This window comes from Dasypus novemcinctus, chromosome 5 (assembly GCF_030445035.2).
Source record: "Dasypus novemcinctus isolate mDasNov1 chromosome 5, mDasNov1.1.hap2, whole genome shotgun sequence".
Lineage (NCBI taxonomy): Eukaryota > Metazoa > Chordata > Mammalia > Cingulata > Dasypodidae > Dasypus > Dasypus novemcinctus.
The window spans coordinates 56761586-56787341 of NC_080677.1; the positions used below are offsets into that span (position 1 = coordinate 56761586).

Here is a 25756-nt window from a genome sequence, read left to right on the forward strand (position 1 = left end):
GAGTCACCGTGATCAAGTTCCTGCACCCCTGAGCCACAGGGTGAATGAAGGCTCACCGAAGCTCTGCTTCCCTTTCCCACGGTTCTCCGTTTCCTCCAACCCGCCTCTACCCTCCTGGCCCTGTCCAGGCGGCTGTCAGTAGAGTTCCCTCTTGCAGGCGGCTGGTGTTGATCCAGGCGCCAGGCGCGGAGAGCGCACCTCCAGGCTCCTGCCGCCGACGCGCGCCTCGCGGTCGCTGCGCCCTGCGCTCGGCGAGCTTTGGACCCGGCGGGGGGAAGGGGTGCGGGCGCTGCTGAGCCGGGCGGGCGAACCCCGCGGCGGCCGGGCTCTGGCTGTCGGGGCATTCACCCATCAATCCGTCCGTTAGTCGAAGCCATGGCGAAGCTGATGATTCTCACCCTCCTGGGCCTGGGCCTGGCTGTCTTCAGGGATCGCCGGTCTTCCTATCAGTAAGTTGGGTTGTGGCGAGGACAGCAGCCCCCTCTACCTTCCAACCCTGTCAGTCCCAGAAGCCCCCCAGAAAAGGCACTAAGCAGAAAATCTACAGGCAGCTGTTGTCCGTATATCCTGCAGCGGGTTCATAAGTGTTTGTCCAACTTTCGTGGGCCACTTGAAGCACATCCTTGCCTACAAGAGATGGGCTAAGGACAGCACTGTGATCAGCCGAGTGGTCGGCATATACAAATCAATTTTTCACGAAGTGACGTGTGCTTTGGCTGCAGATTCACTTTTCAATCATTCTTCAAAACTGATAAGCAGACTTGAGGAAAGGGGACCCTGGTATTGTGTGCCTTGTCTGCCTGGTCGTGGGGCAAACCACCTGGAGAGATTTTCTATTTGAGATGCGGGTGAGAAAGACAGAACACCCGCAGGTGGGAAAGAGTGTGCACCATGCCGCCGGCCTGCTTGAGGGGAGAGAGTGGGAGTGGGGCACCAGGTCTGGTGGGAAGAATCCTCCACCTGGCATTTGATGTCCCGGGATGTGACTCTGCCTCTTCCATTGTGGGATCTTGGACAACTCACTTTACATCTCTAAACCTTAACTGCTTCAGTAAACTGAAAATAATAGTATACAGTCCTATATAGAGCAAATAGTACAGTGCCTGGGACATAGTAATTAATCAATAAATGCCTCCTTAAAGTGCTTTATAAACTGTTAGGTGCTATAGAAGAAACACAAGTTTTAAGCATGTATCTGTAATTATGTGGTAACTTTTTACAGAAGTCAAAGTCTGGAGATCATCCTGTTCTTCACTGAATCAATAATATCTTGTTATTAACACTGAAGTAAAACATTAATAAAAAATAGAACATTTTCGATTAAAAATATGATCCTTTGGACTGATTAAAAGCTTGCATTCAGAATAGTTTTTTTTTAAATGATTATTTTCTTAGTTGTTTGTTATTTTTATAATCATAAATTGTTAGAAAAATTTCAACTAGAAAGCCAGTGGTGGTTTTGGCTTTTAAATCATCTGAAAAATCAGTTTGTGAATTTTCATTAATCATGGGGCCATTTGCTGCCCACTGATTTTTTCCCCCCTTTAACACAGCGTAGGTGTAGTTTGTGGTATTGCCGTGGGGTGAAAAGAAATGAGATATTATAATCATCCAACACCTGATCTAAGGCTTGCAGCATTTCCATTCTCCAGTTCCATCTGCACCTGTGTTTGTTCTTCCCACACTTCCAGTTGCTCCACACCAGTCGGCCAAGATGGAGAAAGGGTCTTTCTAGCTTACCATTCCTTAATTTACCCTAAGAATGTAGACTAGGTATAGTGCACACATTTTGGTATAAAAGTATAGCATTCTAACCTTTACCCTAAAAAGTTTCTCTCTCAGCATGAGGTCTAAAGAGCCTATTTTATTCAACATCATTCTTACCCAAGTTTGTTCCTTGGAACCTGAATCACAAGAGGTGCCCCATGAAAAAGGGTTTCCTTGGGAAATGTTTCTTAGGAAGCTACTGTCAATGATAGCCCTCTGTTAGAGATTGGTAATGGATTCTGGCTTATTAAAGGAAACAGTTTTCCTTCATTTAAGCCATCTTCTTGCAGAATGATTTATCCACTCCCTCCACTCCCTGTTTTGGTACTATCCATAAACATCCTACAGAACTCTGTGGGATACCTTTTGAGAAGGGCTACTCTATAGCATTGACTTGTACCAAAACTTGGAATGCCACCTGAAGAGGTTGTGGGGATCTTATACCCAGAAACAAAGAAAGCTGTCAGTGGCAGATGGGCCCCAAGACTGATCACAAAGCATGTTTTCCTGGGAAAGACCGAAGTGCAGTGTGGCCATAGCTGAACTCAAAACTGTGACCCAAGGTCAGGGGGGGCCAGTCCTATCTCAGAGGTCCCTGAGTGGTGGTCCTGCTCCCTTCGTTGGTGTTGCCTACAGCTCACAGTTGCGGAGAGGACTCCTGCGGGAGACGCTTTGACACCAGGGGTCCTGCCCTGGGAAGACGGGGTCTGGCTTGTGATTAAGGGCTCCTTCTTTCACTTTCAGGGGTTGGGAACACCTAGATCCAGTAACCAGGGGTGGGAATCTCATTCCTCTAACATCTGGCCGTAATCCCATGTCTGGAAAGCGATAGGAAGTGGGAGTGAGATGGACATCTGGCTTTAGAATGGAAAAGGGCACCTAGGAAACCTGTAGCAGGAAAGGAGTAATGCCGGTGTGAGAGGATGTTGGGATAGAGGGATGAGGGCAGAGCCTCCAAGGTAGCTGCATAGGGGACAGAAGGGGAATTGCACCATTGTCTGGAAAGTGCTAAGACATTGCTACTCAAAGGATTCAAGGGGCCATTTGCATCTGCATGATGGGGGAGCTTACTGGTCATGCAGAATTTCAGACCTCAACCCAGACTGCTGAGTCTGAGTCTCTTTACTTTAAAAGATCCTCCAAGGATTTGTATAGTACTAAAGGATAATCAAATCCTAATATCACCTACATTAGAATCTAGACCAAGGTCAAGAGATCCTGACCTTTCTTCCCACTTCAGAACTAAGGCACCTGAGTCCCAGGAAGATCAGGGATATACCCAAGGAAGAAGTGGGAAGAGAATGTGCCTGCCTCAAGAACAACCTGAACCCCCAGAGAGGACATCCTTTTTTTCTTTTGAGACGGGGTATACCCAGGTGGGGGCGGTTGACAGGAAGTTCTGTCAGCTGGAGGGACCTTGTGCCCCTGAGGATTCTCTGATGCATCAGGTGGTAGCAGCACAGAGCAGGCAACCAGAGCGAGCCCCCGGGACCAAGCACCTCCCTGCCCACCTTTGCTGGGTGAGCACTGCACAAATCCAGGGAATGCCTTTGAAATATAATATAAATACACCCTGGGAGGTGTGGAATATTACAGCCTGGCATCTCTGGGGCAACTTTCTAAATTGCATGCAGCCACCGAGCTTCTTTTCATGAGGAGGGAATAATGCAAAGTCTGCATTAGATCTCAGTACATTTCTCCCACTTCCATTCTAACTCTAGGCAGTGGGAGGAGGGCAGGGCTTTGCACATCTGGATTGGACCCCATTTCTGCAACTTTCAAGACCCTTTACCATTCTGAGCCTGTTTCTCCACCTAAAAGTTATGGGTTAATAATATACCACAGTATTATTATATATATTACGATAGGTGCTCAGGAAACATTAGCCATCATTATTGCTACGTGCGGTCTCAAAATCCACCTGTGAAATCGAATGAGTGATACTTGAATATATATTATAAAAATCTTCATTGAAACCCTAGGCTGAGGACGATGACCCTTCAGTCTTCCCTATCAATGCAATCAACACCATCTGCTCAACAAGAAAAAAAAAACTGGTAATTGTAAAACAACGTGGTAAGAGATTGACAGATGCATATGTGAAGGCTCATTAGGATAAATGAAGGAATTATTAATCCTTCCATGGAAGATCGGGAGGAGCTGTAGAATATCATGGGTAGAGGTCTTTCCTGTGGATAAGGAGGTAAAGGATGTTCTAGGTGGAGGGAGAAGCATGAGCAAATGAAAAGAGATGTGAAGGGATATGGAGAAAAGAGTCCTTGGTAACCTGTATTCTAGTTTCTGACCCTGTGAATTTATTACAATTATTTCATATCAATTGACCAGCATTTTAAAATAAATGAAATAGAATTGAATAGAAAAGATTAGAATGCATCAAAATAGAAACATGAAACCTTGTTTCAGATATGTGTGTATGTGTTTGTGCCATATAAAATGCTTTTTCTAACGTGTTAGACTGAAAAGTTTGCAGGCCATTGCTCTATCACTTCCTTTTTCGTGTTTCTCATATTAGATTTTTTGAAATCCCTTTTAGTGTCTCAAGCCATGGGGTGGATCTCAACTTTCCTTTGAATTCTGCTTTCTAAGTTCATGTTTATCATTAATGAAACCATCTCCTTGCAGGCCAAGTCTTATTCATTTATTCAGTTATTTATCTCTAGCAACCAGTTAGTAGCCCTCTACTGATGCAGTTGTGCATCAGGATGAACTAGGTGCTTTTACAAAGCATTTCACAGGTCTCTAATTCTAGCCTTTTGTGCCAGACCCTCTTAAGATGAAGTTGAGAGCCAACGGCATGATACATAGTAGGAACACAGTGCATTTTTTTTTTCCGAAAGAATGAAGACCAAATTGCCCTCAAATTCCTACACTTTGTACCAGGTTGGTAAAAATTTTATCTAGAGTATCAGTTCACCTCTACCCCATCCTCCTATGAGTTTAAATTATCAGTAAGGCAAATTAAGAATTCAGCCAAACAAGATTTCTATGGATTCTTAGATAATTGTCACTGCTCACTATAATTATATTGTATCATTAGTTCTCAGAAAGTATTTATTGTTTAAATCTCTTGGTTGTGCTAATTTTGTGGTCTTTCTTTCAAATGATTCATCAGGTGGCCTGCTGGGTATTTACTTTTCACTTCTGGTCTTTTTTCCTTTGTCCTTCACTCAGATATTCCCCACGATGTTTACATGCTAGTGTGTGTGTGTTTGTGTGTGTGTAAGAGAGGGAGAGAGAGATGCTTTTTTATATGTTGGCCTTGGGTATGATTGTCTGAAGTAATAAATCCTTTGAGCACACTTCCATTTTCACATACCCCCCAGAACAGACCTTGGCGCCCAGCTAAAGCAGATGGGCAGGAGCCCAGCTCTCAGCAGACCTAAGTCTTCCATGAAAGAAATTGGAGCTATGTTGTTATTTAACCCGAATTTCCACATAGGGCTCCTTACATAACTGATGAATTTGTTTCTGCTCCTGCCAAAGTATACAGAGCTCTGTATCGCTTTTGTGTATCTATCCACCCCTTCTAAATAAATATTGAATATCGTGCCCAGAAGACTCCACATTGCTTCCTCTGCCCAAATGCCAGGAATGGGGAACCACAGGGCCAAAACCTGGACAAAGCAGGGTTAAGGAGAACTTTGTGGTCTATTCACCTTTGAGAAAATTATAATTTTATAAGTTTTGTGTGTATTTTATTTCTTTTTGTTCCTCTCAGAACACGGCTTAATGTTTTCCGAGAAGTGAAACCTGTGGAACTTCCTAACTGTAATTTAGTTAAAGGAATAGGTATGTATGCAAGAGGATTGTGTGTCTCATTTGTACTTGCAGTATTCTATTGCCATTTACTTGATTAATAACCTATCTAGTTTTGTTAAAAATTAAAACTTTGAACCAAGAGTGTATTATTAACTCAGTAAATTGTAAGTACCAAGTTATTTGACATTGATTTCACCAACAAATTACCTATGAGAAGACAGTTTTTTGTTTGTTTTTATTTTATTTCATCAGTTTAACAAAAGTAATATTCAGAACAGTGGTTGAATTTTTGGTAATATAACCTGAAGAGATAGCAGAGGGATGAAAGGAGAGAAAGATGAGAGAAAGAAAGTAGGGAATAAAGGGTAAATTTTTAAAAAGCTCATATAACTTTGTAATTACCATGAGGCTTCTCATGCATCTCTACTTTAATACCAGGGAGGAAAAATTTTCCCAGAAACTCTCAGCAGATTTCCCCCCAGATCTAATTAGTCAGAGCTGGGCAACAGGCTCATGCCCTAGCTGCAAAGGAAGCTGGGAAAGTAATTATCCTTTCTCCATGTGGGAGTTAGTTTCTATCATCAAGAACAGGGGGTGGGGGAATAACAGCTGATAGACAAACAGCATCTGTCGCAGGACTCAACTCCACATCTGGTTTTAGCCAACCAGCTTTGTTTTTTGAGGGCAACTTGTTTGAGATCCATGTTTTTGTTTGGGTTTCTTTTTTGTTTTGAGTTTAGAATTGTTCATTCAGTTGTCTAAGGTTGATAGAGTACTTGGAAAGGCTAGACTAGAAGAGATATTCAGTTAGCACCATTAAACTTGATCGGATATCTTATGGAGCACTTTTTCTGGAAAACAAATATGATATTTATATTGAATATCACTGGGTATTTGACAAGCGAGCATCGCTAAGAGTATAAATACAAAATCAAAGACCTCATTTGTCTCCAGATTAACTGAAATTTTAAAAATGTGCATGTACTTTAAAATAAAACTAATTTGAAGATAGTGATATTTTACTGATGTTTATAAGTAATAGTAAGCTCATATTCTTGATCATATGAAATGTGTCACTGTTTTATCTCAAGCATTTAGAATTTGCTTTTATTTCCATCATGGTTTTCAGTGCTCCAAATGGGTTTATCTGATTTGAAACTTTTCGGTATAAATAGATATTTATAAATTTACTCTATATCTTTAAAAAATAGTAAGCTCTTTTCAAATGATCATACTTTTGTGAGTTTCCATTAATTGTATGTGAGAGGTTTCAGACTCAGAAAAAAATGTTTCATCCATCAATTTAAAACAATGTTTATTAAGTTTAAAATTTAATGACACTAATGATACTTATATCTTTTAACTTGCATATAATCACATTAGTTGAATACATAAATGAAAGAATGAATTATGACGAATGTATCAAAGAAAAGCTAACTCTGTAGCCCCATTTTTGAGTTAGAAGTGATGGAGAAGGAAAGCGGTGGTTGACGCTTTCTGCACTAGTCTGAAACAATCTGTCCTGTCCTCTCTCATGGCAGAAACTGGTTCTGAAGACTTGGAGATACTTCCTAATGGACTGTCTTTCATTAGCTCTGTGAGTGTCTTCTTTTCCTTTTTGAACTCTAGAACATTTTCTAGGACTAAGCTTAGATGCTTCATTTAGGCTTTCTGTATCTAGGCGCCTCCTTTCAAATAAGACGAACAGAGTCATATCACTCAACAACCAAACCATATGCTATATATGCATTTGCCACTAGCATGTGTGTGTTCCGTGTGTGTTCCTGTGTGTACACGGAACTCTTATATAACCTTATCTTCCATTGTAGCAATTTGTTTGTAAGCTCATTGAATTGTCCATTTAACACTCTATTCTTCAAAGTACTTGACTGGTGCATTCAATAAATATTTGCTGAATGGAGTGTATGTTTGTATATACTACCTCACGTGTCATTTAGATTTTTATATATTTTTTGACATTTTTTTTCAGAACAAACCCTTCAATTTAAAAACTCTGATAGGTGATTCCATGATTTCCTAACCATGAAGAGAGAAGCCACCCTGTCTGTTGAACATCTCCTGCATATGAATTACTGTAGTAGGCAACACAGCTGAAAACAAAAGAAGCAAAAATGATCTATTCTAGGACTTCATAACAGAAACAAACAGTTGGTAGGGTACAGTATACAAGTCATCCAGTTGTTTTAGAAAAATCTTTGCTGCCTGTTTTTATTTAGTCCAGTTTTCCCTTATGAAGATGGAGGACTAGTCATCCTCTAAAGCAGTGTCTTGCAAACCTTTTCTTAAGCAACAGAATGCATTTTTTTTAGGAAAATCTCATAGGGTACCCCAATATATATAAAGCAAATAACAGTTTTGTTGTTCTAGACTTTCTTTGAGGTCTATGGAAGGAGGAGTTCCCCGAGCCCACTGGACTTCCCCTAAACCTCTGTCCCTGAGATGCTTCCAAAGAAACTACCAGGAGATCGTTTGAAAACCGTGACTGAACGTTGTTAATGGGGAAATTTTAGCATGTACACTATATTACTAAGATGAAAGTTTTCCTTAAAATCCTAGGAAAAAACAAAAACAAAAAACAAACCATGACCAATGTTCTCTGTAGTCTTTTCTTATATTATTGGAGACCTTAGTAATTGCACTTTTGCTTTGCTCTTCCTTTTCTAACTTTCCATTTTGAAATAATTTCAAATTTACAGGACAGTTACAAAAGTAATACAAAACCCATACAGAGAATTCCAGCCTTCTCCTACCCACCCACCCAGATATCCAGATCCACCATTCACTCTTCCACTGTTTATCTTTCTTGTGGCCTGGAAGCTGTAGTGTGGTACCAAATGGCTTTGCTGCAGATGCTGAAAGAACCTGTGCCTGTGTGGAGTGGCCGGTGGAGCACGCGGCCTCTGTAGCCCTGTGAGGGCCTGTCCTGTAAGCCAGCCAGAGGCTCCCTGTATGGCCCACGGCCAGCTCTGTGGCTCAGAGCAGACAGTATGAACCCATGTGCTGTCTGGTAGCCCCATCAGCATTTGAAGTATTTGTCTGTGCCTGTTTATTCTCTTCCGCTTTTCACAAGGGATTAAAATATCCTGGAATAAAGAGCTTTGAACCGAATAAGCCTGGAAAAATGCTTCTGATGGACCTGAATGAGAAAGACCCAAAAGTGTTAGAATTGAAGATCACTGGAAGTACATTCGATTTGTCTTCATTTAACCCTCATGGGATTAGCACTTTCACAGATGAAGGTAACAACATTGAATGTTGACTTAAAATAAAAGCACAGTTAAAAAAAAACACATTGTAATGAATGAATATTTCTGTTTACTCAACCAAAGCATAATCATGAATAATGTCATTCTGGGTTTTAAACTTACCTCCTGTGTTAGTTAAATGTAATATTGTAACCATTTAAGTGCTTGAGAATGCTAAAATATTTAAGATTTCTAGGGCACCTAATTTTTAAAGTGAAAGCGTTCACATTAGCCCTGTAATTACAATAATAATAATATTTAGCCCTAATCATTATAGTTTCCCCATTTATAACAAATGCAGGCATGTACAGGAATAGATTCCCTAAACTAAGTTCTCTGTAACCCAGATCCAGGGTCAGAAAAGCATCATGGTCAGCTGTCTCACTGCTTCAGTGCCTCCTTGCCCACTGGTTCCTCTGTTCTGTCTTCAAACTGGTTCTTCACATTTGGAGAACCTTCAGCATAACTTGTTTCCCCTTGCCTTTTGCTTTCAGTTCATTCCTTCCCTTCTATTTGCTGTCATTTCCTTAGCCTGTACATTAATTCTCAAGCCCAGTAGCACAGAGAATCACCTTGGGACTTTAAAAAAGCCTGATACCCAGGCCCAGGCCCCATTATTCTGATACAGCTGGTCTGAGAGGGGCCTGGGAGGCAGTGCTTGTTAAAAGCTCTCCAAGTGATAAAAATGTAAGGTCAGGGGTGAAGACCATGTCTATATCCATGGTCTCCATTTGTTCATCAACTGCTCCCTCCTTTGGTCTTTCTTCTGGACTTTTTCCCATTGTGGGTGGCTAAATTGTTGCTTGGAAAGTCATCAGTGATGTCCTTATTGTTACAAACCCCCCATCCCTTCCTCCCTTCCATCCTGCATTGCTTTCCCCTTTCTTTCCTTTCTCCCTCCCTTTTTCTTTCCTTCTTTTTTTTTTTTTTTTTTTCTTGCCATGTCTTTTTATGCTGTTGACCACTTTCTCTTTCAAGTGAACTGCTCTTCTCTGGTATTCCAAGATCCTCACCTGCCCTGGTTCTGATCCTACTGCAGTTTTCTCCACTGCTTCTTATTTTGTCACTTGCTTCCAGTTCTCTGAGAATTCCCAAAAGACTTGATCTTTTATTCCTCTTTATTTTCTATATTTCAGAAAGCACAACCATGTGACAGCCCTAACTGACCTTGCTTTCTAAGAAAATACTCTAAAATGTGGGGTATTTGTTATTTAAATCAGCTCTTCAGTTCCATTCCTTCAAGTGCTGATTAGATACTTCTTATTTGGATGCCTCTCCTATGGCCACTTTAAACTCAAAATATTGAGAAAGGATTTTCTGTCCTTTAATTTTCCCTTCACCTCTTCATCATGTGGCTTCCCTTCTTCTAGACATAGTTTTCCTTTTCAATGGTCACTCCACCAATTATCAACATTACATAGTATTTTTAAAATATTTATTATTTATTTGCAAGGAAATACAGTATTTAGTGTGTGTGTGTGAATATTTATACATATTTTTAAAGAAGGTACAGGGATTTGAACCCAGGAAGCAGGTCCTCAATCACCTGAGCTACATCCACTTCCTTAGTGTATGTGTACTTTTAAAAATAAAAATGGGAAATGTTACACAAATGCTTTTATACATGGCTTTTGCATTAAATACTACATCTTGGGCTTCTTTCTATGACAGTGCATTTAGAGCTACTTTGCAATGGCTGTTCAGGATTCAGCTGCAGGGAAATACCATAATGTAGTTCATCTGCTGTTGGATATTTGGGTTCTTTCCAACTTTATGCTTATTGCAAACAATGTCAAAATAAACATTTTGTATATACACCTTCTATGAGTATTTCATTAGGGTAAATTCCTAGACGTAGAATGTGCTGCACAAAATGTTCATCCAGGTTTTAATCCTCTCATGTTTGATTTCTGACTTCCTCCTTCCTCAGCCATCTGCAGAGTCTTTCGCTTCTTGGAAAATTTTCCCATTTCCTTTCCTTTCCTTATGGTGCAATCTCTTATCTTCACATGTCTGGATTATTCTTATAGCGTCAGATTATGTCACACTGTTATTAGTCGGCCAAAGAGGTGCTGATGCAAAATACCAGACATCTGTTGGCTTTTATAAAGGATATTTATTTGGGGTAGAAGCTTACAGTTACAAGTCCCTAAAGTATCCAACTGAAGGCTCTTTTCTCACCAAAGTCAGCTGCCTTGCATTGAAGCAAGAGGGCAGGCGATTTCTGCCTGGTCTCTTCCTCCATCTTCCTCTTGAGGTTATGTGGGCCCAGCTTCTTCTGATCGCAGCTGTAGTCTGGCATTGGGTTTGTCTCTTGGGGATTTATAATCAGCTGCAAACTACCAGGTGAATGGCTTATCTTTCCCCAGGGCCACGGGATAAAATAGTGACCAAGTTCTTTCTTCTTCCATGTCTATGGAGATCTCTGTTTTTTCCTAGGTGTCTTCTTGAGTGAATGTCTATTTTTCAGCCCATCAAGGGGATGGGGAGTCAATCCTGAGTCACACCCTACTGATGTGTTGACTCAAAGCCCTAATCATAACAGGCAATTTAATCAAGACATTCATCTGAATCTAATGTATTCAAAGGGTATCACACCCAGAAGAACAGATGAGTTTACAAATATAATCCTTCTCTTTTTTGGGGTTCATAAATAATCTCAAACTGCCATACATGCCTTAGCTCAAAGCCTCCCCAAAAGTAAGCCCTATATCCTTACCTTAAAACTTAATAAGGCAAGCGGACTTGGCCCAGTGGTTATGGCATCCATCTACCACATGGGAGGTCTGTGATTCAAACCCCAGGCCTCCTTGACCTGTGTGGAGCTGGCCCACACGCAGTGCTAATGCACGCAAGGAGGGCCGTGCCACGCAGGGGTGTCCCCCGCATAGGGGAGCCCCACGCGCAAGGAGTGCGCCCCATAAGGAGAGCTGCCCAGCGCGAAAGAAAGTGCAGCCTACCTAAGAATGGCTCTGCCCACACGGAGAGCTGACACAACAAGATGACGCAACAGAAAGAAACAAAGATTCCCATGCCGCTGACAACAACAGAATCGGACAAAGAAGAAGACACAGCAAATAGACACAGAGAACAGACAACCGGGGCAGGGGAGTGGAGGGGAAGGGGAGAGAAATAAATAAAAATAAATAAATCTTTAAAAAACAAACAAACAAAAAACCTAACAAGACTGGCACTGGCTCCCTCTGTGGCTTCATCTTCTCCCACTCCTTTTGCTCACTCAGCTGTAACCACTCCAGCTTTCTCATTTTTAAGTGAAGGAGCCAAGGAAGCTCCAGCCTCATGGCCTTTGCACACTCTCTTCTCTTAGCCTGGAAGGAATGCTCCCTTACTTCACTCAGGGCTCTGCTTTAATGTTGTGTTTTTGGAGAGGACTTCCCTCAAGAAGTGACTCCATTGCTTTCCATCCCTTTATCCTGTTTGATTTTTTTCTTTGTATCACTTAACTCCAACTAAAATATATGAAACACTTGCATGTTGAATGGATTAATGAAGAGCTTCTCTGTTCAATTCTCTTCAGTTCAATTTACTAAACTTTGCACTGTTTTTCTGTAAACACCAATTTGAACATGTCAAAGGTTCCCGAAGACTTACTGCTTCTTAAGGCAAAGACCACAATCTCACTTCCCTGGCTAATTCTGATCACATCTTGGCCACTTAAAGTGATCTCCTTAATTTCCCAAAGTTACATAGACTCATGGATGCTGCTTTCCTTTGTTTCTCAGATGTTCTTCTATGATATTTATTATCTTACTCTGAGTAGATATATACTGCCTGATCGTGCCTTCTCATATTGGTAGGTCCCTCATCTTTTAAACATTTTATCTCAACTCTGCATCTCACTGCAACCATCTTGAAGTAAAAAGCTTAACAAGCTCTTTGAAGTTTTAGTTTCTGTGCTGCACATTTTAAGTTGAGGATTTACCCTTCCCCCATCCCTGGTGGAGTTTTGGGTTTTCAGAGACTGTCACTGGTTCTTCCTTTAGCCACTTCCCTTTGGAGTGATCGCAAATGTATCTCTCTACAAAAAGATGAAAATATTCTATCTGCCTGACATCCTAAGTACTAGCTGGAGGTTGAAATTGCTTTTTGGAGACAGGGCTGACAGCTCAGAGCTCAGTTCATGTTTCAATTTTTTGTTTTTAATCTCCTCTCAGATAATACTGTGTACCTGCTGGTGGTGAACCATCCGAATTTTAAGTCCACAGTGGAGGTGTTTAAATTTCAAGAAGAAGAAAAATCACTCTTGCATCTGAAAACCATCAGACATGAACTTCTGCCCAAGTACTGTCCCGAGATGAGTCATATTTCTATTTTTCTTTAGCACCAGGGATTGATGAATCTACTTTTACTTTTTCCTTTTGGCCAAGAGGGTTATGGCTATTCAACTCTACTTTGCAGTGGTCACCAACACCTCCAAATGATCTTCTGCAGAAACTTTTGAGGACTCCAGCACCTCAGAGATGAATCCCCCCTCCCCCTCATTTCCCTGGCAGGGCTGGCTGCTGTCTCCTAGCCTCAGAATCGCTGTTAGAGATTTTACTAAGAAAACCTCTGCTCTTCTCCCAGACTAGATTTAGTATTTCAAACCTAAGCTAATTTCATAGTCAAATGTCACATCTTGAGCATTTTTTATGTTTTGATTTATTTTTTGAAAATAGACTCTTAGTATCTTCTTGTGTATTAGAAGCATACCCAAGAGGAGATGCGAAATCGAGTGCATCTAAAGCTCTCCATGCACTGCCTCTACTGCTGTCCAGTTCATACCATGTGTGTAATAACAGATTTGTGGCAACACTCAGCTCAATCCAAGGGTCTTTGACCATATAACATATGGAGAAAGAAACACCCAACATTACCCAATTCCAGTCAATCCAACCCAAGTCAATTGCCTTGCTTGCCTGTAAGGCTAGTCATGGATTTCGGACAACCATCTGACGCCATCTTCCAAAGCAATTTTACTCCCTAAGTCATTATGATTTTTTATAGAATCCCAGCCTCTCTTTGCATAGTTTATGCATGACTTTAAACCAACTTAGTAAATCCAGGTTTTGTTAAATAGTTTATTATTTACATGCTGGTTCCTAGCCTAGTGCCTGGCACATAGTCTATGCTCAGTGCTACCATGTCCCTTCCTCTCTTTTCTTACCTGGTGGTTTTGACAGTAAGGAAACTCAAATGGAGAGGCAGTGAGTTACTGAATCATCTAATTAGTGGCAGAGTAAGAAGAACTACAGCTCACTCAGTCTGTACCCTTAGGATGAGTAAAATTTCAGAGAACACCTTTTGGTTGGAGAGTTTCTTCAAACATTTATTCAACAAAAATGTTTGGAGACACCCTGGGTGTCTGAAAAATATGTATAACACCAAGCTCTGAATCAGGGAAATGTATGTCACATGGAGAAGTTGGTTAAGAATAATAATGACTAATAAGTTAATGACCTTTAATGATGTCAGGTACTGCACTGAGCTAGTAAAATGGATTATTTCATCGATATTTCATGAATACCTTCTGAATTAGGATTTACTATTACTCCTTTTAGATTAAAACAAATTAAGGCTTAGAGGATGTATTAACTTGCCCAAAGTGACACAGCCAGTAAATGGCAGAGCTGGGATTTTAACCCTGGTAGTTTGAGGATGGCACTGATGCTCTGAGTCAGTATATGATGAAAGCCTATTTTATTTACTTCATCATTTAATCCTGGAAGTCTCAGGTTTTCCCAGTTCCCTAGGGTTAGTGTGTTTTTGGGGGCCCTGTTGCAAAAATACTGATCTTTGGCAGCATAAAACCAGACTGAAAATAACCATGGCAATGTCACAATTAACCAGAATTCAAGGGTCTCAACCCAAGGATTAGCCAGGTGTATTTGCTGCTTCTTATTTGTTGTCATTTGTAGCATTAATCATTATATAACTAAACATATTATAATTTAAGCATGTTATTAATACTAAAGCAATGTTCGTTATTGATCATTAAGTATAGGCCAGGCATTGTGCCAAGATATTTACATTCATTATTTCATTTATTCTTACCCCAAACTTGCAAGGAACAGAGAGGACAATGAGGGACAGAGAAGTGGCTCAGAGCTTAGTTATGTGTTCAGGCCAAATAGATGATAGCAAACAGTGTCAGGATTTCAACTGGAGTCCATCAGATTTCAAAACTATTACTCTAAACCATTCCATGCCCCTTCTTTTTATGAAAAACAGGCAAGTGATAGCAAAGGATACCAATTGCTGAATTTTACTTTAAAAAAATGGAGAGAAAAGCCAACTTCCAGGTTTATGTCTGGAGCCTATACCAATTAATCCTGAATTCCTAGACCTTATTCTTCTTGGTCTACTAGTGGCTGCCACTGATTGAAGATTCAGTGGGTGCCAGGCTCCTTGGGAAACACACACAGGCATTGTCTCATTGCAATTCCTGTTGCAATTTCACAAACTAAAGATTATGAGCCTTAGTCTTCTGATAATGAGCTGTATGACCTTGAGAAAATCATTTGACCTCTCTTTACAGATGAGAAAACTGAGGCTCCGTAAGCTTACGTAATTTGACCAGGACCCCATAGCTGCCTCAGAGCTGATGCTTTGGCCATTACACTATCCACAGTAGAGCCAAGATGATTCTCTCCCAGACAATGGCCATGGGGAGCTTCCATCACCTCATCAGCAAAGAATGACTCACGTTTTTGGTGTTGTACCTATTAAAGCAGAAAAATTAGACTCATATATCTTACATTTGCAGTAACAGATAGACAATCAAAATCAGGAAAAAAGCACCATAGCATCTTATTTTTGAGCACTTTTGTGCATAGATATTTTACTCAGTTTAGAATCATGAAACGTTAAGGCTGAAAGATAGAGCGGTCCACCATCCCCTGTTAGAGATAAGGAAACTGAGTCCAAACATGCGATATGGTTTTTCCTAGGTCACATAGCTAATAGTAGCAGAACTAACTGAATTGCAAGTCTGCAGATGTCAGCTCAGTGTTTTTGCCACTGCTCTATGCCTCGTGATACCTTGGATTGACTGGAGTAAGTTCCATATGGGCAGAGATTAATTTTGCCCCAATAATGGCTCCCGGCCTAATTTAATGCCTACGTAATTTAGTATATCTAATCACACACTCCTACAAATTCTAACACTATTTTAAAGATACAACTAAGGAGCCTTTTATGTTGCATTTCTGTAACAACCTCTTTAAGATTTCTTAGCATAATTATTGTCTTTGGGGTTTGTATAGGTGGAAATGACCTCCTATTCATTCTGTGCCACAACAGCTAGTCTGAAAACCCCAACCCATATCTTGATTTTAGAAATAGACAATAACGGATGCCAATTTAAAATCCTGCAATGCCCAATACCTTCACCCATATATCATGTGTTGTGTGTGTCTTTTAACTGCAGTTTGAATGATATCGTCGCTTTGGGACCTGAGCACTTTTATGCCACAAATGATCACTATTTTGTTGACCACTACTTACAATCTTGGGAGGTGTATTTGGGTTTAGCATGGTCATATGTTGTTTACTATAGTCCAAATGAAGTTCGAGTGGTAGCAGACAATTTGGACTTTGCTAATGGAATCAACCTTTCACCTGATGGCAAGTATGTGAACGCTTTAAAATGAAATGCATTTCTTCTGATTCTCATTTGATAATCTTTATAGCAGGGGTTCTTAATAGGGGGGTCTGTGACCTTAAATTGAAATTAAAAAAAAAAAACATGATTCTTGTGGAGACGTGTTGGTGTGGCTGTGATATATCAAATAATACATGGTATAGTGTGGCTTAGTAAGGGATCCATGGTTTTCACTTGACTGGCAAAGGGGTCCATGGAACAAATGAGGTTAAGAACCCCTGCTTTATAGCTTATTCCTTTTTTGAATAATATGATACATTTTAGCATGTTGTCCTGTTAAGATGAAATCAGTAAAAATATAAAATATGTCTTCGGGGATAAAATTTATCAGGCCATAATTTTCTATTTTGTAAAGGCATACTATTTTGATTTTCTTATGGGATGAAAGGTAGGTTTCAGGAGGGGAAACAGACATTTAATATTACTAAACAGTATTGTCTTGAAGGAAGATTTTTTGGTGCATAATGGAGTTAATAGCAAGTAGGTTTATGTCTCAGCAGTGCTGGTCTGTGACAAGGTAAGAAGCTTGCAAGGAAGTGTAGATCAAGGTACAGCTTCTTTCATCAAGTCTCACTAGGAAAAAAAGCAGTGTGCTTAGTGATGTCATTGATTAACATTATTATCTGCAACAAACAATTGACAGACCAGCATTGGTCTGGAGACCACACTTTGAGTAACATTAGAACTTATTTTTAAAATCTATGTATCCATCCATCGATACCCTTCCTCAGCTTGCATCACCAAGGATTTCAGAGGATTAGTCACATATATTTAGAAAGAACAATATAGACAGCTTTCAGTTACTTGTATCATCTGTTCTTCAAAGATAGCGGATGATCAAGCAGTCATTTGTCTTTGTGTTTCCGGACACAGTGTGTGCTTACACTAACTGCAGATATTTATGTTGGGTGTGGTGTTGCACTTGGTTTGTAATGCTAAATCCAAAGGGTGGGGATAGACTTAGGGTAGGGCGGTTCTCTCGGATCCAGGCCAAGCACCTTGCCTTCTCTGGCACCTTCCCTGGCCAACGACCAGGGGCTTGTTGTCAAAAGGCTTTCCTGAAGCTTGCCTGTGAAAACTCAGCTTGCCACTGTGTTAACACACTAGGACAAGCACTGCTGTGCATTTTGATCCCCAATCATTGAGAGCTGGTGTTAGGGCTAAGTTTCTTTCCTACTGATCAGGACACTAGGTTCCCACTTTAGAAATAACTTTTAAGAGGCTAAACCCCTTTGGGCACTGTAAATTCGTTGGGTTCTTTCAGAACTTGGTGTGCTTTGAAATGGGTTCCATTTTCCAATCTCTAAGCAAAGTTCTTCCCTAGGAAGAGTTATTACCACTTCACTGTAACCTTTTGAATTGCATTATTTCAAGTTCTTTGATGTCGCTCTTTCTTCTTTGAAGGTATGTCTATATATCTGAATTACTGGCTCATAAGATTCATGTGTATGAGAAGCATGCTAATTGGACTTTAACTCTGTTGAAGGTAAGATGTATTAACACTGTATGTTTGCAGAGTGATAATTAGATTCTAATTGATTTGCAAAATTAAAAGCAAAGAAAAAAGGATTGTTTGATTGGAGTGGGTGAGAACCAATTTTTCACTCCTTTATTAAGAGTCATCGGCATCGTTATGCATTTATTTGCTATTCACTTTGACTCCGCTACAGAGTGGGAAACAGCAGGGCACACATCTCATCCGTGGAAACTTGATTCTTTCTGTTCTAGTTTTAAGTTGGACATTGTGTTCCCAGGCTTTCCTCGCCTCCTCCCACCCTCCCTCCCTTCAATTTTTCCTCCATGTTTTTCCGCCAAGAAATAGTTTCAACTTGTATTGAATACTGGAGTGCTCGCCACAGTGCTCATGAAGCCGGAGCCATGCTGGCCGGCACTGCCTACAGGATGTCACTGCCCTCACCGCTCTGCCTTCATCTACAACAGCTCTCCCTCACGCTGCCCCTCCTGCCTCCGGCTGTTCCTGGAGCCCACCAAGTGGGGCTCTGCCTCAGAACAATATCCAGGATGCTCTGCTCCAAGTGGCCTTTGCCCCAGATTGGCTCTCTCCTGCATCTCCTGCTGGTTTTTCCTAAAAGGTCTCCTCAGTGAGGGCTTCTCTGGTTACTGTATCTCAGCTTGTAACTCCGCCCCTGCCGCCACCACCCCACGTATTTCCTATCTCCTTTGCTGTGTTATTTTTCTTTAGCATTTATTATTAACATACTCTATATTTTATTATTTTATCTTCTTTATTATCTGACTCCACGCTAGGCTTTGAACTCCACAAGGACAGATATCTCCCCATGGATTTCTGGAACAGTTCCCAATGCACAGCAGTTACCTGTTTAGTTAACAGGGTGGAGTTGGGCATACTTCAGGGGCTCACCGTCCACCCCCACCAATTCTGACCGCTCCGAAGCTTTGAGCAGAAAGGGACAAAATCACAAAGGAGAGAAAAGAGAACCAGAGCAAAGTGCAGCATTTTGAAAGCAGCTCCCGCCACCTGAAGACTAGTCATTTCTCTCCTGCTGTAAATACGTGCAGCTCAAAACATTGTCGCTCTCAATTGCGCAACTGTTGCTGTCTGAGGTACTGTCATGAGGCGCCTCACTCAGAGAAAAATTACCTTGAAGCAATACCCAATGTAACATCATGTTTGGCATTAAAAATCATTGGCAGGGCTAGTTTAGCATTAGCTGAAGTGAAACGGAATTTCACACACTCATACTGGCTGGGGGAATAAAAAACAAACTGTGACTATAACAATAGTTACTTCTGCAAAATTGAAAGTTAAAGAATTTTATAAGAAATACCCAATCTAATACATATTCAACCCATAATGCTAAGGGTGCTGCTTGAACCAAGGCAAGACTGAAGGCAAGGCTTATTTCAGGTCTGGCTTCTACTTTCGGCAACAGCCCATGCTGGTCTCTTATGGTAATGGCCCATAAGAGGTCATTGGGTTGGGTGTTCAATGAATGGGGCGCCAGATCTTGTGTCCTTCTGCTCCCACCCCTGACTCTGAGCAGCGTTTCGTCAGCCATAGAAATCACCAATAGGTGCTCTTACCCCTTCCAAAGATAACAGCAGAGTACTGAGACAAACATTTTGTTCACTGAAAGAAAAGGTTATCAGAATGGAGTGTCTGATACTGTGACAGAGTGGGGGGGAATAGGAGAGGTGGAGAGACCTGGGCATGATTTTGACCAGAGGATACTGCTCAGCCCCCTCCTTTGGCCAACCTTGCCTGTTTCCAGGGTGAAAAGGAGAGATGACTTTACATGAAGCTGAGAATGAGGCTCTGCCAGGATCCTGGAAGCTGCTCGTCCCTTCCGTGAATGTGTGGGAAGTGCTGGGCTGACTGGTGGCTGCAGCTGCCTGCCCGTGCTCTGGCCTGTGCAGTGACTCATGACCAGTTACTACAGGGTCTCTGGGTGCTGTACTCGGGGCTCCGTTTGAGGTACAGGGTAGATATTGTTTCTCCAGCTGACAGTTGGGGGTAACTAACTCGATGGAATGTCTTCCCAGTAGAAGGCAGCCAAGATGATGAAAGGTGGAATCAAGAATCATCGGTGTTATTTATGATCCTGGGACAAAGCCTCAGCAGCAATCCCTGCAGTCATCATGCACTTGCAACTTATATTTAGAAAAAAACAGCAGAGGAACAGGGAGTTTGATAGCATCAGGAAACTAAAGCACAAACTTTTCTTCAACTACAAGGCAAAAATTAGACCCTAGGTGATCATTTCTCCTCTGGCTACACAGCCTATGATTAGCTAGTAAAGAAGAGCCTACATTCCATTGATGTTCTCATTGGAAATGAATCTACATTTTCCTGGCTGTTTTCTGAATGCTTATAAAAATGTCATTTGCACATGGCATTTTAGAAGGAACTGTTTTATGCTGCACTTACAATTTTTTTTTCCGTTTCAGGTTTATGTACAGATGTTAGGGACAAAATGGTTTAACCAAACTTTTAACAGCCTCACTCAGCTTTGCTTGTCTTTCCCTTATCCTGTCTGTTGAAGGAATTGACAAAGTACTAGTGTAGGCGAAAGGGTAGAGGAATTCCTTCAGCTCTGTTGAACTGCTCAGTCCCTGGAACCTGCAGTGTTTGTGGTCAAGGGTAACAGCATTTTCCCCTGACATATTGCTCTATCATCTCAATTTTTGCTCACTTTCTCTCATTTTTTATCTTGGCAGTCCCTCGACTTTGACACACTTGTGGATAACATATCTGTGGATCCTGTGACAGGGGACCTTTGGGTTGGATGCCATCCCAATGGCATGAGAATCTTCTTCTATGACTCAGAGAATCCTCCTGCATCAGAGGTCAGTTTGAGAAATGAATCACACACACGCACATCAGTGACCTTATTTCCTGGCTAGTGTTTTTCAGTTGAAAAACATAACTCTCACTTACTTGTGCAAATAAGAGGGAAATGGATAGATGACCCACGTGATCAAAAATAAGAAGGAATTTGACTTTGGGAGGTATTTCAGAGTCCAGACAGGAAACGGATGATATGCTCAAATTGTTAATTTGGAGACAGTTTAATAAAAAGCTTATATAAAAAGGTGTGGGCAGAGAAGAGGGATATCAATAGCAGATAATGCAGTACAAAAGCAGCAAAGGGTATAGGGAATGTTACCAGAAACTGGAACAAGAAGAGAACTGTGAGTGGAGAGGGTCGCCTGACAGGAGCCTGGCCTTTGTGTAAGGGCTGTAGTCAGCCAGTGAGTGGAGACTCCAAAGAGAGGAACCCTGGAAAGTAAACACCTGGCTTGCCTCGCACCCTCCCTTCCACTGCTGCTGCTCCTCACTGGATGAACCTAACCAGAAGCCGGAGGCAAGGGAGCCCCTCAAAGGAGGCCTCCATGCATGTGCTTCAGAGCAGAGTGGAGAATGGGCCTGGAGGTGTCCAGTACTGAACCAGGCTCCATATTTTTATTTGAATAGTAAATTTCTCCAATTTGGGAATTCATAATAGTTTAAAAAACATAACAGGGCCACAACATTATGGTCTAATCATTCATTTACCTGTCTTCCTCTCAATGGCCCCTTCCTGTATGTCAGTTTCATCTCTCAAGTTAATGCAAAGGGCCAGTTCTAAAACACAACTGGCCATTCTTTCTAGACTTTCCCAGCAAAATGGGAAGGGAAAAAACTCGCTGGAAAAATTTGGCTTAAAAAATCCTTTTATTCCACCTTAGTTATAGTATCCAAAGACTCTTTATGTGTCCACATTCTTCATTACAAATAAGAATTTGAAACTCTCTTTGCCATAGGCATTCAAACATTTACTCTGATTTGTTTTCTATTTTGATTTTTCAGTATGTACAAATCATACTTGTTATTTACACCAAGTACATAATATCATTATCGACTTACTTGTCTACAGCTATGGATTTTTAAACCTTTAAGAGTTAGCTTTACCTCTGAAAAGACATTTTTCTTTTTAAAATCTGACTTTAGATAAAAAAACAACAATAAAAAAAATCCAACTGCATATTTCTACATTATGGGCCTTCATACCTTTTATCTCTAAGTTTACAGGACAATTATGGTTAATGGAAATTCTTTGTGCCTTTTGCTAGGTTTTAGCTATTAGGATTGCTGTATGTTATGTTTAATAGAATTGAAGGAATGTATGCTGTGGTGAGTTCACTGTTTAGAACTGAGCAGAATTCTAATGTTCTTGCTTGTTAGCTCATTTGGTGAACTTGAGTCATTTGCTATAGCATGAACTTGGTTTGCTGTTCTGGAAAAAATATTCCCTTTCTAATGATGGATCTTGTAAGGAATAGCAAAATGTAATAATCCATTATTTAATGCACTGCTCCACTGAAGAGTGATTCAGTTTTATCAAAAGAGGCTTACTGAAGCCAAGGTATACCATCAACTATTTCCCAGTAACTGCTGCATTTTAATGCCTTGGCAATTTCCTAAGACACCGGTCTTTGGTGCCAGCTATTTTAAAGAAATCACTTTAAATTTTTCCCACTGACCTTTGAATATCCAGGCTGTGATATTAATAGTCTGCAATATTTGGTGTTCTCATGATATAGATATCTTTCCTGGCATTTATACTAAAGGCTTAAGAGTAACAGAAAGTTAGAGTAGAAGGTAACTTAGAGATAATTTAATCTCATCCAACTTATTTTACAGGATGAGAAACAAATGGTAAGTGGACGATCCAAAACATGACCCAAAAGCATTGCCTCACAATGTAGGGTTCTTTATATTTGGTTGAATCATACAAAATTGCCAATTTTATAGGCAAAACGGTCTAACGTTGACAATTTCATACGGTCAGCCTAACAGATTACTAATGATATAATCAAATTTCTCAAACTAATGAAGGAAACTGAACTTATAAAATCTTAAACATTTAGAGTTGGGATCTTAAGTTGAGGGGAATGGATGGGTGTGTTGCAGAGATGTGTTCTTTTTGGGGCCATACTTTTTTCTTTTTTTTCTCCTTTGATTGCCAGCATTTAAAAACCAGAAGTCATGTGCTGAAATCCAAATTCCCAGCTTCTCTGGGGGTGGAGAAAACGGGCCTGAATTGCAGCATCCAAAAATTGGCTGATACTGTGTAGCAGCTCTCCCCATCCCCCGGCCATTCCGGTTTATCTTAGTTCCCACTGCTCGCTGACATCTCACACCCTGGCTGTGCCACTCAATTACATTTCCTGCTTGGCCCCAGTAGGAGTTTGTGCTTGCTACCTGTTAAAGATCATCTGATCTAAACATGCCATTTTACAAGTGAGGACACAGATATCTTAAAGATGTAGTGATTGTGGAACAAAGTGTGATTTATCCAAAAAAGTTTATTTTTTCATTAAAAAAAAATTTATGGAGAAATGACTTAAGTGACTTAAAAAAAATAGTAACCTAATCTATTTCTTTGGTAGGTGCTCCGAATCCAGAACATACTAACAGAAGAACCCAAAGTATCGCTGGTTTATGCAGATAATGGCACAGTGTTGCAGGGAAGTACAGTTGCCTCTGTGTACAAAGGAAAGCTGCTCATCGGCACTGTGTTCCACAAAGCTCTCTACTGCGAGCTCTAGCAGGCCCACACACACCTGTGTGTGCAAACCATCACTTTCAACTGCTAGCCACATTCTACGCGGCGGCGGTAATCTCATATGCAAAGAACATGGACCTTAAATTTAGACGTAATGAGGGAGGAAAGTGTTTAAATGGGAGCAGATGCGATATGTAAGGCTTTTTTGAGAGTACACTATCAAATTGGACTTTAAATACCTGAAAATTTCACTTACCAATAAAATTCCTTTTTAATAAAATGAATACAATTGTCATATCAATTATTGTTTCTTCAGTAATTTAACTGTGACCTAAAAGTACTTTCCCTAAAACATGTGAACGCACATGAACTTATTTCTCAAATCTGCCTCACGTGCTTTGTCCAAAAAATATAGAGTTAAGCAGGACGATCTCATGTGACTTCAGAACTCTAGTACTCACTCAGGGACACCAGCTCATTCGGTATACATCAATACTTCAGACATATCTCCTTAGCTAAGACATTACATAATGGCAAACTTACTGCATTTTCCTCTTCTAGGTGTGACTTTCTCTGTAAATATTAACCTAATTATCCCCAACTCTCCTTTTATTGTAGCTGACTCAATTCTCCTGCAGCAATGTGAATAGTAAAACCTTAAAATACTTGGGAGTCTTTCACACTTGAAAATTATAAGCCTAACTGTTATCTCAGTGTGGGAATTATGGTAGTTATACCTGAACACAAATTGTACACATTGGTTTTTTCACTTCAGTGATCGGATAAACAATGAAGTCCATAATTGACTCGGCTAAAGCTAAGTGCCCCCCAAAATATATTGTTGAGGTAGTGGTGATAGTGGTGTTTTCTCCCCCAAGTAACTTATTGCAGAGGCTGTGAAGGAAAAAAATGGAAATGTGAACAACCAAAAAATAGAAAAGTTCAACCACCTTTGGCTATCAACTGAAGAACACGAGAAGGAGGAAAGCACGACAACATTTTCTTATAAAAGCTGGTATAAAGCTTTTATTTCTTATAAAGCTAGGTTACCTAGCTTTGTTTGTTTGCTTGTTTTGAAGGTGGCCTCAATGTTGTGTGACTTCTTTGGGATGTTAAAGTAGTACTTGGAAACAAGGATTTTCTCAGGCAGTCACCATGATGATGATCTGGACTTTGGGGAAATATATTTTGGTGATAAATTGAAAACCACAAGCAGTTTAAGACCACTTACTTAAAGTAAGAAATGAAAACATTTTGTATGGATCAAAAATCACTCTCCTCACATCAGGATTAGAGTTTTATTTTCAGTTATTATTTTAGTGGAGCATATCATGTGCCCTATGAGTGTTCAATTATTTCAGTGGTGTCCACAACCCAGGGAGCTGGCTCTTCTGAAGTATTTTTTTTTAAAGACCATTAATGAATGAATGTGGTGCTCAGAAAAAAAAAAAAGCATGTTTTCTTTAAAAAGAATTGTTTCAGTAGTTGGTCTCTATAATATTAATAAAACAACCATCCTCTCTTCTTTCATCCTCAGTAGAATAAGCACATTTAGTCAAAAACAGAAAGCAATCCAGTTTGACGTGGCTTACATTCAAGATCATTAAAAAAAGTATACATGCTTCCCCTTGGTTGGGAATTTCATAAAACACTCCAAGGAAGAGGAAAACTGCTTACTCATTCATGCTTTGATGCCCAGATCTAAATTTCTGCATTCTAAAGGTTTAGCTGCAGATAAAGGATAGCTTATGTGTTTTGGGGGTGGGGAATGGGGGAGGGGGACTAAGCCTTGTTATAGACAAGTCTTCTGCATTTTTAACGTTTTAGAAATAAAATTGTTTAAAATAGCCCTGTACTTTCACATGGTCCTGACTCACTTTCTTAGCTTGCCCCACTGGTGAGGCCACCCCCTTAATGGATTTGTCAGACCTTTTCCTGGCTGAAAGGTATTGGAAACTTTGATGATAGACCAGAAACGGGACAGAAAGATAGGTGAGGGAGTTACTGGTGGAGGCTTTGCTCTTTTAATTTTATGCCCAGTTCCATAATTGTGCTTTCAAATGTAATTCTAACCGCCAATTTACACTTTGCCAGAGTTAAAACTTATTTTTAGTTTCATTTCCATGGAAAATGTGCACTTTGCTCTTGATTGATAGATATATTTTGACAGTTAATACAGGTTTACTCAGTCAAGGCTTGTTTTAGTTGAAGGTGAAAATGGAAGAAGAAAAAAATTACAATGACAGATA

At 40.4% G+C, this 25756-nt stretch overlaps 1 protein-coding gene across 1 annotated transcript; it reads left to right on the forward strand.

Moving 5' to 3' along the window:
- The first annotated feature begins 247 nt into the window (after positions 1 to 247).
- PON1 (paraoxonase 1) lies at positions 248 to 23808 on the forward strand. Its single transcript, XM_012529923.4, has 9 exons — positions 248 to 449; positions 5507 to 5577; positions 7089 to 7144; positions 8639 to 8807; positions 12989 to 13115; positions 16243 to 16443; positions 17881 to 17962; positions 20677 to 20805; positions 23392 to 23808. The coding sequence occupies exons 1-9, from the start codon at positions 376 to 378 to the stop codon at positions 23548 to 23550; spliced, it is 1068 nt and encodes a 355-aa protein (XP_012385377.1). The 5' UTR covers positions 248 to 375; the 3' UTR covers positions 23551 to 23808.
- Positions 23809 to 25756: the final 1948 nt, after the last annotated feature.